General features: G+C 29.8%; 5 protein-coding genes across 5 annotated transcripts; 3 read left to right on the top strand and 2 right to left on the bottom strand.

The window, feature by feature from the left end:
• The first annotated feature begins 712 nt into the window (after positions 1 to 712).
• On the top strand, positions 713 to 2,141 carry LOC119671577 (coiled-coil domain-containing protein 137-like). The gene is made up of 4 exons (XM_038082277.1): positions 713 to 1,035; positions 1,103 to 1,619; positions 1,674 to 1,802; positions 1,884 to 2,141. The coding sequence occupies exons 1-4, from the start codon at positions 953 to 955 to the stop codon at positions 2,124 to 2,126; spliced, it is 972 nt and encodes a 323-aa protein (XP_037938205.1). The 5' UTR covers positions 713 to 952; the 3' UTR covers positions 2,127 to 2,141.
• Positions 2,142 to 2,143: 2 nt separating this feature from the next.
• On the bottom strand, positions 2,144 to 2,860 carry LOC119671578 (mitochondrial import inner membrane translocase subunit Tim8). The gene is made up of 2 exons (XM_038082278.1): positions 2,561 to 2,860; positions 2,144 to 2,506 (listed from the first exon to the last, which is right to left on the bottom strand). The coding sequence occupies exons 1-2, from the start codon at positions 2,648 to 2,650 to the stop codon at positions 2,336 to 2,338; spliced, it is 261 nt and encodes an 86-aa protein (XP_037938206.1). The 5' UTR covers positions 2,651 to 2,860; the 3' UTR covers positions 2,144 to 2,335.
• A 203-nt stretch (positions 2,861 to 3,063) lies between these two features.
• LOC119671576 lies at positions 3,064 to 3,777 on the top strand. The gene is made up of 2 exons (XM_038082276.1): positions 3,064 to 3,421; positions 3,482 to 3,777. Exons 1-2 carry the CDS (start codon positions 3,225 to 3,227, stop codon positions 3,639 to 3,641), a joined length of 357 nt encoding a protein of 118 aa, XP_037938204.1. The 5' UTR covers positions 3,064 to 3,224; the 3' UTR covers positions 3,642 to 3,777.
• Positions 3,778 to 6,626: 2,849 nt separating this feature from the next.
• On the bottom strand, positions 6,627 to 18,648 carry LOC119667147. The gene is made up of 19 exons (XM_038076435.1): positions 18,465 to 18,648; positions 16,191 to 18,401; positions 15,949 to 16,118; positions 15,445 to 15,890; positions 15,259 to 15,334; positions 11,922 to 12,926; positions 10,843 to 11,003; positions 10,679 to 10,771; positions 10,143 to 10,256; positions 9,894 to 10,072; positions 9,685 to 9,822; positions 9,285 to 9,619; positions 9,076 to 9,206; positions 8,636 to 9,018; positions 8,212 to 8,576; positions 7,922 to 8,086; positions 7,670 to 7,836; positions 7,153 to 7,320; positions 6,627 to 7,086 (listed from the first exon to the last, which is right to left on the bottom strand). Exons 1-19 carry the CDS (start codon positions 18,556 to 18,558, stop codon positions 6,939 to 6,941), a joined length of 6,549 nt encoding a protein of 2,182 aa, XP_037932363.1. The 5' UTR covers positions 18,559 to 18,648; the 3' UTR covers positions 6,627 to 6,938.
• On the top strand, positions 13,826 to 15,029 carry LOC119671575 (protein GVQW3-like). The gene has a single exon (XM_038082275.1). The coding sequence runs from the start codon at positions 13,928 to 13,930 to the stop codon at positions 15,020 to 15,022; it is 1,095 nt and encodes a 364-aa protein (XP_037938203.1). The 5' UTR covers positions 13,826 to 13,927; the 3' UTR covers positions 15,023 to 15,029.
• Positions 18,649 to 20,639: the final 1,991 nt, after the last annotated feature.

Below are 20,639 nucleotides of genomic sequence, written 5' to 3'. Positions count from 1 at the left end.
GAAACAACTAATTACATACTCACAACATAACTTAATAATATGTAAATAGAATAGAAAGTAATTATGATCTATTTACTTTTTAAATACTATTATTTTTCACATCAACATTAGCTATGCAATTACTACTTTTTTTATTTAACTATGTTTTTAGTAGAAAATTCCATGTTGAAACAGATAAAAGAGATTAGCTTATATTTGTTAGATATTTTATACGGGCGCGTCATTAAATGGTCAACTAAGTCCATTATAAAGTAGGTGTTGTTTTTTAGGATTCTAACTTTTATTTCGATCGTATTTTTTTGTATATTCCTATACGTATTTCGGCAAATTCGCCTTCATCAGAAGAATTACTAATAAAAGTCCTAAGGTTAAAATCTTAAAAAACAAAACCGACTTTAAACTTTCGACGTGAGAACTCAAAAAATTTAAAACTTAAAACTTAAAAATTTAAAATTATAACTCCATTAGACTTGATCTACCTAAAGGTAGAAAAGTATTCATACAAACAGTTTTTAAACACAGTTTTCGAACCTATTATTAGTTATTTATTAAGGTTGAGGGCACATAAACATCATTTTGACACTAAAGTGACATTGATTTGAATTTTAACGTACAATTTTTAAATAATACTAGTAATTTATTGCCTAATATTGAAATTCTAATAATTCTTTAAATATGGTACTAAATCTTATAAATAAAAGTACAATAAGTTCAAGTAATGTAGAGTATGTACAATCAAGTATGTCGCAAACGTACGTACTTACGTGTAGAACGTATAAATCGTCTTAATGCGTTTAAAATATGTTCAATATCTTCCACAACATATGCTAGCATAAGTTCCACAAAATATCGTATGACTAGAATAAAAAATCATAACAAAAGCAAAAAACGTGGACAAGGAGGACATATAAATTAAGTAGTCTAAATAAACATAAATATTAATATTTGTAATATGGCACGAAGAAGAAAAATTCCAGCGCGCAAACATCATGGAGTACGTGATCCATTAAAACAATTGGAGCTTAAGGAAAAATCGTAAGTAGTTATGAAAGCTTTAATACATTTCTCAAAATATGTTATTATTAAAAAACTCTTCCTATAGTCTAAAAAACTCAATTAACAATCCACCTGAAATTGGAAATGATCAGAAAATATCTTATAAATTTGCTCAATTTAAGAAATTAGCGGACGATGTTAAGTGCGGGAAAAAAATTAAGAAACCACACGCAGGTCGTGAGGATAAACCAGTGGAGAAACCGAACAAAAAAAATAAAACTCGCATTCCTGAGAATAAAGTACGCAATATTAAACAAATTTCTGGTGAAAGTGATGAGGACTATTTGAGGCGTGTTAATCGCATGACAACTGAATCCTTAAGAGAAGCCAAATATGAAGCAAAATATGGTGTAAATGTGTTACGAGATCCGCAGACTGGCGAAATTACTATTAAGAAACGTCCTAAAAATGAAATTGATGAACTGTTAAAACAAAAACAGAATGAAAGAATTAATAATAAAAGAAAGGGTAGAAAAGCGAGTAAATCTCAACAAGTGAACCGAATGGATCCAAAGGAAGCCAAAGCATTAATTAAACAGGCGATAAAAGAAGATAAAGAAGAGGTAATGTTCTTACCAGGTATCCATTTTTCTATTTATAAATCAATTTTCTTATAGAAAAGAAACGAAAAGCCAGATATTGAGGAGTATAAACGTGACGTTATATCCTTTGGTGAAATAGTGCATAGGCCGCCAACACTCTCAACGCTACCAAGACGAGCTGAAAAAGTAGACACTGTGCCAAGAGTAAGTTCTTGATTTTTTTAATTTTGTATGCGATATAAGGTTATTATTAAATACATAAACAAATTTTTGTTAATGTTTTAGCCCGGAAAAAAAAATCTACTACTCAAGACACTTCTTGATCAGACTGACGACAAACCCACAAATTTAAATAACGCAACGACAAAGTTGAAGGGTATAAAAAATAAAACAATTTCCAAATCGCAACTCAAAGGAAAACGAAAGGATCTGCCCCTTGCTACGAGATCAATGCTGGAGAATGAACAGAGCAAAATAGTTGAACTCTACAGACAACTAAAAAAATCTAAGCAGAAAAATTTTGAATAAAAAAAATTTTATGTATATTTTATGTAATTTTTATTTTAAACTTAAATAACAGAAACATGTTTTTTTGATAAAAATCACATTACTCTAGTTCTCACTGGCAGCTAATGAGTTCGTTATATTGACCCATTATAGTCAAGATGGCAAATGCATCATTATTAATATTATCTGCTTTGGGTTTAAAGTTGTCTTTTTTTCTCGTTTTCAACATGTTAGTGCGTGGATCCTTGTTGCAGCAGTTGCGCGAAACGTTGGGTGATTAGAAGTGAAGTGTCAATAAAACGATCAACGCAATTACGTAGGCAGGTTTCTGTTCCACTATCCAGCTTAGAACTTGGTTTACCAACACACTTTTCCCAACATATTTCATTGAACTCATGGATCTAAAATAGCTTATGTTGTACTGAACCAAACAAGTTTTAATTTATTATACAAACCTGTGCATTAACTTGTGCCTTTTGCTTTTCTATCATTAAAAAATCTTGTAACTCTTTGTCAGAAGTGGTAGGTACGTCAAAATCGGACATTTTGGCAAAATATTTTAAACTTTCTTGAAAACAATTATTTTGACAGACTAAAATCGTAATTTTACTCGTTATATATTTATATAACCTCAAAAATCAAATGTCAAACTGCGAGTCTCATTGTGGAACTGCAAATTTATTAGAGAACACACATATCAAATGTGAATGCATATGAAATAAATATTACATGCAGTCGTTAACATTAATATAATTACAAATAATTTAAAAAATCATACTGCTTAGTTAAAAAATATTTATTTTATTTATTTATGAGATAACACTAAAATTTATTTCAAAGTTAACTAATAATAAAAAACTGAACTACTAGGTCTTTCGCCCAAAAAATTCTTTATTTTGATTTTATTGTTTCTACATTAAGATTCACATTTTGAAATTGTAATGAAGTCTTGATTTTTATTTGTCTATGTTGAGTGGAAATTTTAAATGTGTTTTGTTGTGTAATGTAAAGTATACACATTACACAGTTTACTTCATCACAATACAGTCCACAAATTAGAGTCCATATTTTGCAAGCAATGTTTGTAAACAAAAAAGCAAGCAGTTTAATTAAGAAATCATGACAAACTTGGAAAACAGTTTTTCGGAAGCAGAAGATTGCATTCCTAGCGCAGAGGAGCTGGAAAGCTATTATTTACTGCTTGAGAGCGGAAGTATACCTGAATTGCAATGGAAGTCGCCTGGCCGACGACCACTTTCTCCCGAAAATGTTAAAGAGGAACCAAGTCGAGTAACTACTGAAATTGAAGTGCAAGAGTAAGGAAAAAAACAAACAAGTAAAAAACAAATAATTAAGTTTTTTTTTATTTATTTTAGACCAGTGAAAAATGATTTTGACTTCAGCGATGATATTTCCACACCACAAATGCGGGTACGTAACCAAAATTCAACGCCAAAATCTGCGAAGAAGAAAACAGCGAATTTTGCAGGTGTCATGGAAGTTTTAAAGAAAAAGAATGCTGAGGGCGGAAATTAATGTTTATACAAGACGTTATCAACAACATTTATATGTGACGTGAATATTAGTACATCTATAGTGCATGTACCATATGTTCATGTGTTCAAAAAAAAAAAATAAGTTACATATTTTTATACATACTTTTATCTATTTATACTTGCTATTATGAATAAAATTGCATTAATAAAAAGAAATTGGTACTTTACTGCACTTCGTTTCGAGAAATCAATAATCACATTAGTTATATGATAACACTTACAGTAAAATCATTGTACATACATATATATTATAATATATATATTGAGTAATAGATATATCGTTGCATATACATATATATTATTATATACATATTAAATAATAGATATCATTGTATATATTATTATATATATATTAAATAATACATATATCGCTGAGGACCTAGAGGTAAGGAGTGCTAGTATTAGCTATGAAATTCACGCTGCAGGAGCATGTTAATCTCATTCTGGAGTTCTTCCAGAAATAGAAAATAAAAACTAACAATCAGAAAACTAAAGCCCTATTTATTACATGTAAACACAGGCAATATCTACCAAGAGTGAGAGTCGGTGTCATCGCGATTAATTGGGATGACAGCATTTAATACTTAGGAATCACATTTGATAAGCGGTTCACTTGTCACAAACACATACAAGTCAAAAGAAGTAGTTGCGCAAAAACACTGCACTGCTTACAACCACTTTTCAAACACAACAACCTTAGCGTGAAGAACAGAAAGCTGATCTGCAGTCAGATAATTAGACCAGCACTACTTTATGGGTGTGTCGCGTATAACAAAGCTGCCGACTCTACTATACAAAAGCTACAAGTTGCTCAAAGTACTATGGTACATCCACACGACTGACATGCTAAGAGACCTTAGAATAGATCCGGTCAAAAAATATATAAGGGACAGAGCTCTGAAGTTATATGCGAAAACCGACTATCTAATCTCAGAGTAATCACTAACCGCACGGGGCGGTACGCAGCTAAGATCAATCATTGAATAATCACGAAGATTATCAGAAATATTCAAATTAGTCTGTGAGATGAGCGGGACTCTGCAGAATCCCCCAAACTATCATAGATTAAAAGTGCCTAGATGCACTAACTCGGAAAAGGCTTAACATAACAAAAACTATGTTTTAGGAATGACTTAGAAAAATATATTAACCCGCAGTGCTGAAGCAGAAGTCTGAAATACAATTGTAGAAAACAATAGCAGATGACATGAGGAAACTAAAGTCATCTAAGCTAGAAAGCTTGAATCGCATAAAACGCGATTAAAGATGTAACGGATGTAAGAGTTAACATAAATGCAAACTAAAATAGATCAGTTTAACATACCATTGACTTCCAGTTCTGGGTGTTAATGACTTTCGAAATGGAGGCAAAGTAGCTGCGATTTATTTGGAAGAATTATAAACGAAAGAGCAGTACAAGACTAGTGATTGCTAGTATGTCTGCGCTTGTAATTGATATAATCACGAATAAAACTTCTTCTAAAAGCCCATATCGATTTTATCTAGTGAGAATTTTTAAACGAACATACAGATATAGTAATGAAAAACGGACCAACGTGAATATTTTTCAACTATTTGTTCAAAATGAAATAGAATTTGAAATGAAATATCATCAACGGCTATTTAAACATGTAATAGCAATCGATTCTTATCTAATCGAATTCCTTTGAACGGGAAATATATTAAAAAACGTTAAAGCAAATGCATAAATATTAGACTAATATACTATAAGAGATTGTGTTCACATATACTGCTGTTGTATTTTTAAGCTAGACGTAAGATTTGCTCTTTGGGTCGCTGATCTAAAAAGTAGAGACTTCAGGAAGTAGACCCGATTGTTCCTGGATCAGGGGTGAGGTACATTTAATAAATTATCTTTTTTATTCTAATGAAATGATGAATAAGATTTCGCACAATAACTATTGCCATGTCTGGAGAACTCAAACAAGCATGCGGCAGTCAAGAAGATTCATTGATCCTGAACACATCAAAATTGACGCTATCCTTAACCTTACCAGAAACGCTATTAAAATCTACACTGAACTTCTTACAGGATTATAGGTGCGGTAGAAAGTGATTCCTGTCGAAAGTGATCCTCTGTCATGAGGAGAAGAAAACATCAGAGCATATCCTATGCAACTGCCCAACGGCGGCAAGACGTAGACTCGACTAACTTGGAAGCGGAATCTTAGTCCAAATCAAATAGGTAAAATTAAGACCACAGCAATTACGAGATTTATAGTCTAGAATTGTTTATGTAGGGTCTTTAGGAGCACAATGGATCTTTTATTTCGGGATGCATTCATAGCCTATTATTTAATAATAATAATTACCATATCATGCATACAACCCTCATATTGACTGTTGTTGTTGTTTCATGAAAGAACTCATGTTTGTAATCTTTATTTTTTTTTCGTCTTTGCGTAGTTGAATATTATAGTTTCTGTATCGATCGTTAGTACAAAATGGTGAGTTACATTTTCAACGATAAAACAACAGAATCCTACTTACAATTTTTTTTCTCAATTTAAATAATTCAATTTAGTGTGAAGCTAATATTCGCGTATTTATTTTTGCACAAATTTGTAATATACAATGAGAAACAATATTTAGATAAATATTAGATAAATATTGTTTCTTTAACAATATTTAAAAGTTAACAATTTAAAAGTTTTTCATTGCGTCTGTTTAAAATGCAGTTTGTTTTGATAAAATTTTAATTAATAAAAATTTATAGTTTGTAAATATGCAAAACTATATAGAAATTAGGCACTTATTTTTGCACAATAGTAACATTAAACTACAACTTATCAAATACCTAAACATAAAATCGTTATTAGTAAATCGTAAGTATGACATTTAATTAACTTATTTTAAGAAGCTTAACTAAAATTGTAAAAACATAAACATAAGACATATATAATATATACAATTGAAGTTTAAGAGCAATAAATAACAAAATTTCAGCTAAACACATAAATTAGAAATAGAAATGTCACGAGATTGTAGCCAACTTTTACGTTTAAACTATTTTAAATATTTCTCTATCGCATTTCGCATTGAATTGAATGTACCAAATATGCGAAAGTAAATAATTTTAGTTTTGGTTTTTTTAAAGTGAAAATATTTAAGATTAACAATAATTCAATACATGATTTTCAAAATAAAAATCATCACTCAATATGTTCATTATTTCTAGCTCTTTCATATACAACTTGCAAGTCGTATTTAACTCTCATTGAGTGTATAGAACAAGAAATGCTTTTTATTTTAAAACTTAAATGTATTCGCCACTTTCCATTTTAATTGACTGAATTTCCTCTATGATCGACTTAAAAGTTGGCCTTGATTTGGGATTCGCATACCAACATGGCAACATTAACTTGTTATATACTACGTCAGGACATTGTTCAGGTTTCCGCAATCTGTTGAATATATATACACTTTTTGATTAACATATTTATTACATTAAGAATTGCTTTCGTAATTACCTATCGCCTTTATCGAGCCTACTAATAATTTCGGCCTTTCCTAATTTCATTCCAGGGTCTAAATTAGGTGTTTCACCACGAGAAAACATTTCATATAAAGTAACACCAAATGACCAGACATCGGATTGGAAAGAGAACTTATTCGTATTTAAAGACTCAGGGGAATACCTAAAGAATATCATTAATTAAAATTAAATAACTAAGTTTAAAACAAGATTAATGAATAATTATTATTAAAGTAACTGGAATAATAGATGCTAGAATATCGTACTTGTTGAGTATATATGGTATATTATTATAATTGATTAAAGAAATGTATTGGAATATAGAAACGAATTATATTTGTGAAACTTATTTTCACTAAAATATATCTCAACTTTCGACTTGTGACCTTTTAAGCAATACTTATATTTTTATAATTTAATTAAAACTAAAATAGTGTACATTACCAATGATAACTAAATAAATAACTAAAAATTTAATTCTTAACTTTAATTATATTATAATATTTAATTACCACATAATAGGTATATCTCGAGAGCTTTGTACAATATAATAACCATCGGAGTTAACCCACTGTGCTAAACCAAAGTCAGAAATTTTCACACAATCTCGATCAACTAATATATTACGTGCAGCAAGATCCCGATGTATAATATTTTTACTTCGTAAGTAGTCCATGCCCTATTAAACAAATTAAAAATGCTCATAAGTATTTAATATGAAAACTAAATCGAATAAATCGACTAAATCGAAAATAGATACATACATTTGCAATATCCAGTGCAAAATTTAATAAACGTTCATTTGTTAAGTTGGGCTTGCGAGACGATAAATAAACTATGAAAGAGCCACTTTCTAAATACTCCATAACAATAGATAAAGGATCTTGAACACATAATTTGATTTTAACAATATTTGGATGATTTAGTTCCTATAATAAGAAATAAAGATTGTAAATTAAATTAAATTATATATATGTTAATTTTAAAAATACGTTATTTTTAATTAAATTATATTGATTTACACAAAAAACTTTGGTTTAAATGCTTCATATACCTCCATAATTTGTATTTCACGGTTAAAATCATCCAACTGCTTGGGATCGTTTATTTTTAATGTTTTAATTGCGACAAATTCACGTTTCTCATCTTCGGAATTGTATCGCAGTTCACCCAAAAATACTGTTCCATAATGTCCTTCGCCAATTTTCTTTTTGGTTATCAGTTTTCCTTGTGGCACTCTGATCACAGAAGGTGTGCTATCAAAGTAACCTCGACCGTTGAACCGATTTGTCATAAAATTATGTTGCAGCGCAGAACTAGGCTGTTGTCGCAACAGAGGGACTCTATCACGAGTGAATGAGTTATTTTCTTCGAAAATGTACCCATTATGTAAAGGTATATCAATATCGGTATCTGTATCTATAAATATGTTAAAATGTATAAAATGATAATTGATAATAATAATTGTTTCTGCTTACAGGTAGATTCGTGTAGATCAAATAGTTCGGACTCCAAATCTTTACATGTTTCACAATCTAGTGTTTCATAAACAAGACTATTTTTGATATGAATTAAATCTTTGAAGATTTTATGATGATCGAAACGTTTGTCAGGTTCTTGACACCATCCATCCATCATTGTATGATTGTACATATCTTCTGGACAGTCCTCACTAGGTACAGGCAATATACCACCATAACGATTATAATTTGCACGCAAAGAAGATGCCGATAAGTTTTGAAGCGGTTTTCCACGCGCAAATATTTCCCAAACAGTAGTCGCAAAGGCCCAGAAGTCAGTGGTGGGATCATTCTTAGCAGCATTCAAATCGGAATAGTATTCAAATGGTATCCAAGGTAGACTATTTGTTAAATATTATTAAATTTTTATTAAAACTTTCAGAAAAAAAATTACTTACTCGGCATTAGAGTACGGTCGGGTTAAGCCCGAGTCTGCCACTTTAACTTCTAGGAAATTATTTTTAGTGTCAAATTTGGTAACAAATAAATTAGAACAACGGATGTTGCCATGTACAATGCCACAGTCTTGCTGCAATTCGAAATTTATACGTTAATATTACAGCATTAATTGATCCACTGATTTTTTTAGTATAAATTTAATACTTACTAAGTATGAAATACCACGTACTAAACTGCCAACTACATCAAGTAATGGTTTAACAGATACTTTCTGTGCACAACGAATCAGAAATTCATTAAGTGGTCCATATTCTGCATTTTCCATAATTAATGTGTATGGTGTGGAAAGTGTCAAACCGTATAATTTCAAGAAATGTGGTGAATATATTTTACTCCATTTATTTGCTAGTTCTCGAAATTCCAAAAAGTCTTTGTCTTTGTTAAGAACTTTCAATATCACCGGAACTTCCTTGAATCTACCTTGTTGTATCCAATCCGCACGATAACGAGCCATTTTGCCATGGTCACATTCACGTTTAGAGTCTGGAAAAAGTTAATTTAGAGTCTGGTATAAGTAATTGATTTTAATTATAATCAGCTCAACCTACTTTTATACATTTGCAAATCAACAACGGGATCAAATATTTGTACACGTTTACGTTGGAGTTCAGCTTCGCTCAATTCCGATTCAGTCTTTTTTGATTGCAATTCTTTTGGTAAACATATTAAAAGTAAAGGGGGCTTTTCTAAAAGTATTATAAACATTTTTGATTTTAGCTATTTAAATATATACATATATATAACAGTCTCAATTTACCATATTTCGATGGCGGAATGCGAAATCGTTCAGGAGTTTCAGTTTCGATATATTGTGCCACATTCACCAGTTTATCGATTGTGATGAGATTTTCATTATTGTGTAATACCCACTGGGTATTGCTTTGTTTAATTATTTTAAATGTTTCTGTTTTACATTTTACGGACTGAAGACCAGAACTGAAAGTATAAAGTTGTATATTTATATAAAAATTTTTATTATTGTACTATATCAGTATAGAAAACTTACAATTTTGTGTTTATATCAATATAGTAGGTGTCATATTCCTTCTCGCATTGTCGTATAAGATAACTGCCAACTTTGTCATTATTTTCACGCAACTTAGCAAAAGAGAAATTACCACTGAAATGAAATTTTGAAAGTTAATGAATTTTATTTAAATAAAATTGTTTTTTTTTTGTTTTTATAGTGAAAACAAATATATATACAAATAAATGCAGTCTTTTTTATTAGCGCAAATAATAAATTTATCAATAAATGCCTTTAACGGTTAAGATATTTTTTAACCTTTCATTTAGATTAATTTATTATTATGGATGTGTGCGAGTTAGGCTAAGTTGCGTTCTAAATGAGGGAAATTTTAAGTTGTGCCGATAATGTAGTGATGTGTCGATATGTGTTAATAAATGGCTAAATGTGTGCAGTGCAAAAAGTCTCAAAAAATCTTCCATTTGGTTTAGCATCAACTTAGCATAACTCGCACACATCCTATATACATTTATCTCAACTATAACTACTACATTTTATAATTAAGCATAATATACCCTATCGGTCCATGACACCTAAGTTCTAATAACTCTTGCAATGACGGAGTTGGGTATTGTGCACATAAATCCAACATCCACTTCGAAGTGAGCCTGTAAAAATAGAGTTAGTAAATACATTTTTTTTGCTTTTGATAAAGAAAAAAAAAGTTCACACTACTTACCTTACATAGCCAGCGAGATAGGTTATAAATGATTCCAAATCAATCGGTGTTTTAAATTTTAAACTGTAGCCACTGGGAAATTCTGTTATTTCCAAACGCAAAGAATGTGAATCTTCAATAGATACTGCATATATTTTGCCCAAATTTGCAAGTGGTGTCCACTGTAAATGCATTAACATAAATTAACCCCTTTTGAAAATAAATTGTAAATATTTAAATACATATCTATACATGTATAATATAAATCATAGATAAGTACTCAACTGTGGTCTGCATACGCAAACTGCATTTTTTTATTTTAATATTGCATATAGAAAATGTTTTTGTTTGGTTGTCTTATCAAAACAAATTGTAAATTGTAAACAAATTGTTATCGCTTCTATGAGGCAGATTACAACTGCCTCGAAACATCGCAATAATGTATAAAACTTTATTTTTCTAAGAACTTTTACATATTTAATAAGAAATTTACTAAGGAATGTGCAATTAGTATAAATATTATCTGACCTACACAAAGTATATACATAGTTTATTATTACGGTTTTAGTTATTGTTAGAATTAATACTGATATTATAATTATAGTACTCTCCGACAGGCGGTCCATGAAACCGTTTTGACTTATGATATGCAATTGTTATCATTATTATTTATACTCTAACTTTGCGTTAGAAATAATTTATAGTGTGAATTATTTTATATAATTCTAATCTATCTATAGTACTCAGACTCTGTTTTGCGCTTATTTAATGAAATAATTTTTTATAAAACTTTATGTTCCATGCTAGAAGGTTATTATTAAACTGATGCCTACACAAAATATGTGATATCATTAATAATATCTAAATATGTCATTATCCCTTCCGGAACACAATTGTTTTTTTAAGATTATAAATAAAAAAATATATTGTTGTTAAAATAAATATGTGTATAATTAAATATTTTTCACTAATTTAATGACACAACTATTTATTATTTTTATTATTTGCATATAGTAAATAATAAAATAATTCATAGTATTCTCTTGTTCTTAATATTTATAATTATTGTTATAATTTTTCTGTTTCAAATAATATTTTACCTTTAAGTTATTTTGTGGTGCAATTCTAGCAATTTTTAAGCTAGGCTCTAGTGTGTCGTACAAGTCCAGCTTTACGCGTACTTGGGCCTCAGTCATAGCATCACTTATTGCGGCTAGATCATCATTTGGTATATATTCAACAAGAGCATCATACGTTTCCAACAAATAGTTGGAAGCAAGGTTGAGTATTTCACGAACGTAAGTCCATTTAGCAGTGCCCAGACTAACATTTCTCTGCCTAAACTGATGGAAACTGGTGCAAATTTTTGGTTTCACAAATACTTTATGTGCTTTTACGAGTTTACGTGGCACATATCGCTCGCAATTGGCTGCAATACGCTCTACACTTTCACGTTCCTCTAATAAGTCAATGTACATATCTACAACACCCAAACCCATAACTTTATCTTTTTCTGCAGGATAACGTATTTCTGGTATGCACTCATGCACCATATCGTGCCTCATCTGTCTGTATAAATACTCAAAGGCATTGTGATCTAGCGTTTGCAATTGTAGCTCGGAATTAGGTACTTTGAAGCGCATACGAAACACGTAGCGTACACCATATTTAATATGTTTGCCTGGTGCAATCCATCCGTCTTCTGAATCATAAGCGCGTAAACCAAATAGTAGACGAGTTGCAGGTAAAATTTTTAATTTTCGGCTTAACCGTAGACAAACTTCCTCACAGGTTATATAGTTTTGATGGTTACATTTCTCAAAATCACCAAAAGCGTAGTTAAATATAAGATATTCATGTATGTCTGTTCCATTTAACACAGGTGATAGCCCGGTGGAGGATGCGCTTGGAGATGGTGTCGTTACGCTGGAACCGTTCGTGATTGTTGAGCAACCACTTATACTGGAGTTATCCAGCAGCGTTATGGTTGTATTTGTTGTACCTGATGCATTTGAATATGCATTACTGGGTTGGTAGTTCGGTTGATTTACTTTACTGTTAGTAAGTTTCTTTTTCTGTTTTTTCAAAAAATCCATTTTTATCTTCTACTATTTCGTTGATTGTTTTTTTTTATTATGGGTTATACGTATAATTTGTTTTTAAACTTGTTTAAAATTCCTCTCCTTTTTTGTTTTCATCTTTTCTATGCCATCACAACATTTGCACAATAGAAGCGCAACTGTTGATTATTTATTTGCGTAAATATAGCGAAAACATAGTTTATATATAAACTTAGTTATATATTAATTATTTGAGATAATATTTTTTAGTTTGAACGTTGTTTTAGTTAAAATAAAATTTATATTTTTAATCACCACAATTTTTTCGTTGCTTTTATACTATTCTTTTCTTTTTTGTCTTTTCCGCTGTATATACATCCATACAAAGCGCACATATCGCTGTTTTGCAGTGCTGCCAAGTCCGCTTTCGATATCGGTGCAAATGATGCACCGATAAAATGAATTTTATTTTGATTTCTCAGATATTGTTTATTTAACTATACCAATATACCTACCTGTTGAACCACTTAAAATTTTTGTTATCCTCTAGTTGTATATACTAATATGTAACATATATATATACATTTTTGAAAAAATAATTTCATATATCAATAATAAACGAAGCAAATGATACAATTCTTAACATACTTTTAATCAAGAAATTTGCCGAAATACGTTTAAAAATACAACGTACGAAATGAAGTAACAATCCTAAAAAAATAAACCGACTTTAATTTAAAATCATTTTCAAGGATTTCAAGGATGAAATGGTGATAATTAGTAAAAAATAAATATATATGGCTTATATATATATTATTTATATTGAAACAATTTTTTATTTTGGTATTTTCTTCAAATTATTTCTTTATTTTGATTCAATTTAAATATCGAGAATTTATAATTTGAAAAACGCGCCTAATATACGACACCAACAGTGAATTGGTAGCACTGTATTGTGGTTACTATGCATGACTTGAGCGCGATCTGTGAAAGAGTGTGTTTACATCAGCTGTTTTTGCAGTTATGGCTTTAAGTAGTCTATTACGATGTCTATGATGGAAAAATTAGTTGAACAAAGAGTCTGCCTAAAATTTTGTGTGTCAAATAAAATCCCTTGTGCCGAATCGTTGAAAATGTTGCAAAAAACCTACAATGAGTCGTGCATGTCAAAAACACAGGCCTATGAATGGTACAAAGCATTTAAAGAAGGTCGGGATGTGGTATATGATTTACCTCGGTCTGGCCGGCCTTCAACAAGTACGAATGATGCAAATATCGCCAAAATTAAGCAGCTGGTACTCGAAAATCGTCGTATGAGTCTTAGAGAGTTAGCACAAGAGGTCAACATGTCGTTGAAGTCTGTTCATAACATTATGATTGATATTTTGGGCATAAAACGCGTTGCCTCACGACTGGTGCCAAAAGAACTCAATTTTGTTCAGAAAGAGCATCGAAAGCAGTTTGCTGAAGATATGAGTGCCCGTGTAACGACTGATCCTACTTTTATAAAACGCATTATAACTGGCGATGAGACTTGGGTGTACGAGTATGATATACAAACAGGCCAGCAATCTTCAGAATGGTGTTTTGAAAACGGGTCGACCGCCAAAAAACCGCGTCAAATTCACTCAAAAATCAAGGTAATGCTTGTAGTTTTTTTTGATTATCGTGGTGTGGTGCAATCCGAATTTCTTACAGAGAACCAAAGGATGAATAAAGAATATTATTTAGATGTAATGAGGCGTTTGCGTGAGAATATCCGTCAAAAACGACAAGATTTGTGGGAAGCCAATTCATGGATCTTGCATCACGACAATACACCATCACATAAGGCCATCGTCGTACAAGAGTTTTTGGCAGAAAATTCAACGAATGTGATTGACCAAACACCGTACTCACCTGACATGGCCCCTTGTGACTTTTTTCTGTTCCCAAAGCTAAAATTGTTACTGCGTGGAAAGCGTTTCGAGACGATTGCGGCGATAAAAGAAAACTCGCTGAAGGAATTGATGGAAATACCTCAATCGGCATACGAAAAATGTATGGAGGATTGGGTTAAGCGCTGGCATAGTTGTATTGTACTTGATGGAGCATACTATGAAGGAGACAAAAAATTTTTCGATAATATTGATGATATTTGAGTGCATTCTTGACAACTATTACTTTATTTTATTAAATATTGTGAATAATATAATGTAAGATTCATAGTTAGTAGTATTTTAAGATAAAATTCTAAGTTAGATATTTGTTACTTACAGTATTATTTATTAAATGTACAAAATGAATAAGTAGAGCTTAAATTATTTATACGGAATATGGGAACAATCGTGATAAGCGATTTGCAATTTACATTTTTTGGGTATAGCTTGTACCTTACGGACAAAGTTAAACGTTTGAGAATCAAATTTTCAAAATCAATCAACGTTTCGAATAAAAATGATTTCTTCATGAAACTATGTGTAGTTTATAACTAACTTATGAAGTGTTTGATCTTAATTACAAATATTTAATTTAGTTTTTATATTAAAATTAATATTTCTTAAATCCAAAAATCTTAGTTTACTTATTATGTTCTAGTGATAAAGTTTCGAACTTGTTTAGAAACAATGTCTTAGCATTACAGTCCCTTAAATCAACGATAGTCTGTAACAAATTTTTACGTTCAGCTTGATCTAAAGGTATACAATGCTTTGCAGTTTTTGTTAGTAAATCTAGCAAATTTAAAAAAACTGTTTCATAAACCGCATCCGGTGTAGATTCTATTACTTTAAACAAATCTATTAATATTTTTCGCAATTCATTCTTGTCCTCTTCGTGTTCTACTAATACTATCTTCTGTACAATATCCGCATATATGGCGATGCAATTAACGTAGTTGTCTAGGGCATTTAGATGTTCTTTCTCTTCAACAATTCTGCCAAGTTTAAGTGTACATTGTGTTAAATTTGTTAAAAGCAGTTTATTGTGCATTAATTGCATCATTTCACTTTTTGTACAGCGCACGTAATGCTGAAATATATTTATTAATATTATATTTACTTCATTCTTCAATACATAACTAACTTACATAAAGCAGAGCAATGTATGCTTCTTCAGTGTTTGCTGGTGATTCTGGTATCACAAACTCATGAAAATTAAGTGGCGATTGGTCTTTTAATAGTATATACTTTTGAAAATAGAACTGAGTGAGGAGACGAAAAGAGTTCTTAGCAATTCCTTCAGAAATCCACTTTCGTTCTGTAAATAAATTTATGTTTTTAAATATTTTTATAGTAATAATTAATATTTGAAAAAAAAAAAACTTCATACCTTTTTCAGTAAGTATTGGTACAAATGTTTCTGCAGTTCCATTAATTAAACTGATGCACTCCTCTGCAACATTATAACGGGCATCTGAGTAAGTGATTAAGTCCCAACGTGTTACATCCAAAATTAGTCCTATCATTAGTAATACTGGAGGAGTTATATCTTCAAAATTAAATAGCTCAGGGTTTGAGGTTTTTCCATGCATCCCGATTTTTTTAAGCGCATTTATAAATGGAAGCAATGCTTCAAAATCTTTATCTTCCAAACATTTTGGTACAAAGTTGTTTATGTGTTTAAAAAAGTCCAACTTACGGTCAGGGTAATACAGTTCGATATAAATTTGGGAAAGTAAAGTGGGAAAATGTGTTTGTTTTACTTTGTCTGGATCAAGTAGAGTTTCATTAAAATGATTTTCCAGATATTCAGTTAAGAAAGGACTTGTTTTTTTTACGGTTGTACAGAAGCTGTTGATATGAGCAATATTGCGGAACGACCAATCGATAAACATACTCCACACTTTTGCTGGATTTTCAAAGCACAGTATAAGAAATTTCTGAAAATCAAAGTTTTCTTTAAAAAATTGCATGGAACGCAAATGAAAATCGTCATTTTGACAACAAATATTCGCATTTTCGCCAAACAGTTGGCGTTGATAAATGAGCAGTTCTATTATTGAATCATTGCTTAAATTGCGCAACGTTCGCAATATAATAGTTCCCAACTCTTCATAGTTCTCTGTATCCAAATCCATGTAATCATTTAATTCACATACAATTTGTTCTTCTTGGCTACGTTTTAAATCATCTTTAATAAAATCCAGAATAGCTTTACATTTTTCTGTGCTCATCAATTTAAGATTCATTTTGATTGCGTCAATGCATTCATCGTTGCCAAATGCAATAGAAGATCTATTAAAGAGTTCCTCGAACCAAGATTTCTTAATTTCATAAGCTTTATTACCTTCTAAATTTTGCAGTATATCATTAATTGTTGCTTTTTTCAAAATTTCATCCAAGTTCACTTCATTCTTAACTTCATTGTTAGTTTTACATTCCGCATTTTGCATTTCGTCATTAATTTCAACCAAGTTCACTTCATTCTTAATTTCATTGTTAGTATTACATTCCGCATTTTGCAGTTCATCATTAATTTCATCCAACTTTACTTCATTCTTAATTTCATTGGTAGTATTACGTTCCGCATTTTGCAGTTCATCATTAATTGCGGCGTTATTTAAGTCTTCTTCTAAGCTAACGGGACGATTGACCATAAAGTCAATTTTTTCAAAAACATTATGTTCAATGAAATTTGAGGTTTTTAAATTTTCCTTCATATCATAAGCTAGTTTGCCTACTTCAGCTTGCAAGTGTTCGTCATTAGGTACATCGATTTCGGCCCAGTACATATATGTATCAATATTTACCTCTATTACATTTATTTCCAAAGTGTTGAGCAAAGCTGTAATAACCATCGACTGCAGTTCCTGTACGTTTTTTTCAACTTCCTTTCTATCATCAGCATCGCCTTCAGCCAAATTTACATGTAGAAATCTATCATAAAAATCTATGTCTTTATTTGGCATACAGGAGTCTGGATTGCAGTGCGCATTGTAAGCAAAACTGATTAAATTTATTATGTGCTTAACTAAATATCCTGATTTACGGGCATTAGCTTTCTTCCGTTTTATATTTTCATTGTCTGGTGGGCTAAAAATTCTTTGTAGTATTCTTGTTATTAATTCGTAAAACTGACTATTTATTTTCACTGTAGCCTTCTGGTCACATGCATAATTTATTGTGTTGGTAAGACTATTGTACATAGCACGTATGACATGTTCACCTTTTTCCAATACTTCACATACATCATCAATGTACCTTAATGACTCTAAAATAATTTCTATTAATGGATACGTAAACCAACAAGGAGTGTACGAAATTAATTCGTAAAGAAAGTTATCCAATTTTAGTTCCCATATTATAGCTATTAACAAAAATTTCGGCAATAATGGGCACAAATCACTTACATGTGCTAAGTTTTTAAATATGTCACACTCAGATTTACGTGGGATATCTGAATTAAGCACCAAAAACAATAGTACTTTACGTAGGACAGTATAAGATTTTGGTAATGGCTCCAAGGCTTTCGATAAGTGATGTTGTTCGAGAAGTACATCCTGTATGCGTTTACTGATTTCGTTCACAATTCTGTCATTACCTTTATTATTAAATGGAAAATACTTAATATTATATTCTAATTAACTATATATTGAATTCTTACCACTTCGAAAACCAAGGTTGACATATTTTTGTACATTATTATTGCAGTAAGTTAACACTGTCTTAATATCGTCGAATTCCTTGCAATGCTCCATTTGTTTTTAAAAAATATAATCAAAAATATTTGTATATTTTGTATTTGTTTGCATTGCAAAAAATTAAATCAAGCGCCGGGTTTACACATGTTTTTAGCAACATGTAATAAAAGTGTTGTTAAACGTAAAAAGCAAAAGAAGAAAACATATCTCAAAGCGCTACCAGATCGCAATTAAAACTTCGTTGTAATTTAAACAATTAGTTCTAATTCTGCAATTGTTGCTATTTGAGGCTTAATTTATATAAAGTGTAAATAATTTTAAAAATGTGGCGGTAAACTGAGTACGCATTTATCCTTAGACATCTATACACATATAAAATAAAAGATTTCACACAACTGTTGTTAAACTGTGATGTTACTTTTTAGTCTCATCATTTTTGTAATATAAGTTAAAATAATATTTAAAGATGTAAATAAATAATAAAAGTGCAATATATTTTTGCTTTTAAATTTCATTCCCACAATTTTAAATTTGATTTTAATATTAGTTATAACGGTAGTCATTATATTACTTAACAGAAACTCTCTAACTTGATCTATCTATCTCTATCTTGAGTACTTAAGTCAGAAAAATAAGTAGCCGATGCCTACAATAAGAAATTGTAGATCTGTTTGATAAATAACTAAATATTAAAAGTTTATAAGAATCGAAAATAAGTCGAGTATATGATTATTACAACAAAGTGTTTTGATATTTTGTAACTCTAATTAAATTAGATATTTATGATAAATTTAAGGAAGTATTTAGGAAATCTAATAAATGAGCTTAAACATAGCCATAGTAATTGTTTAATTCAGAGTTGTGAAAAAACAACGTTGGTCTGGTTGAAACAAATTGGCATCACATTTAAAATATGTTAAATACTTTTTTGACATCTATTTTTTCTTGTGTTGTGTACAGTATGAAATATAAAAATTATAAACACTAAAAATTAATTAATTTAAATAAAAGAAAACAATATCAATAATACAAAAACAATGATAAGCATTTTTTATCTTATTGTTTTGATATATTGCAATTTGTTATTATTTCTGCTCATATGATTTTAACGAATAAATATAATTTTGCAATATATTTCCAGTGAACATTCACAATAGAGTGATTTTTGAGTTTGGCTGCACCAAAACTTCAGACGTAAAATTTTTTGTAAAGAAAACCTAACTCTGAAGATTTTAAGAGTATTATTGTTGATTCACGTGCTTTCTTTCGTAAGATGCGAGTATTTTTTTGCTACTCTGAAAGAAAAAATTAAGGCTATAATAAATTTTACAAAGTTTTTTTTCTTATAAATTTTTGAATTCATAAATTAAATAAAAAGGTTTTTTTTTTGTTTTATATAAAATTCTCAATTATTCCCTTCAATTTATTAGTTGCTTAAGTTGGTATTATGAATTTGTGTTGACTTATTATAATGAATTAAAATAGCACTGTTTTATTAAATATGTGTTTAAGATTGTATTGTCTTTTTGATTTATTATTTAAGCGTGTAACAAAGCGTAAAATATTGTTTTTGTTTTTTTTAAACTTTGTTCTATTTACAAATTAATTATGTTTACACAAAATCAATTAGGTCTGACATAAACCAACTATGTCTTACAGAATCTAGTTATATCTTTTGATATATCTTATTAAATATGTTCAATGCAAAATTCAAATATAACTTTATGGTTTAATAATAAAGTTAGTGACTGCAACAATAATTGCATTGTGTTTATTATTTTTATAATAATTTTTATCATAACGCTTGAACGTTTTTGGAATTGGTTCAATGATTGAACTAGTACTATAAAGACTACGTATCATAATTTAATTAGCTTAGCTTAGAATTTTGATAACATTTTATATCAAGAAATTGATAACTGGAATCAGTAAAAAAAAATAACTATATAGGTAATACATTATTATATTAAGATATTATTTAGAGACTAAAATTAATTATATTTAATAAGTATATTTACAATCGCTTAAATATTTGAAAAATATTATAATTATAATTCAAGGTTGATTTTATAGTTTAGGTTAGTTGAAAAAAAACCTAAAAATAAAGTAGTATAAAAACAATTTTAAAGAAATTATTT

The sequence above is a fragment of the Teleopsis dalmanni genome, chromosome 1 (assembly GCF_002237135.1).
Source record: "Teleopsis dalmanni isolate 2A chromosome 1, ASM223713v2, whole genome shotgun sequence".
NCBI lineage: Eukaryota > Metazoa > Arthropoda > Insecta > Diptera > Diopsidae > Teleopsis > Teleopsis dalmanni.
The sequence above is the reverse complement of the archived record's forward strand: the minus strand, read 5'-3'. Positions and strand labels throughout refer to the sequence as shown.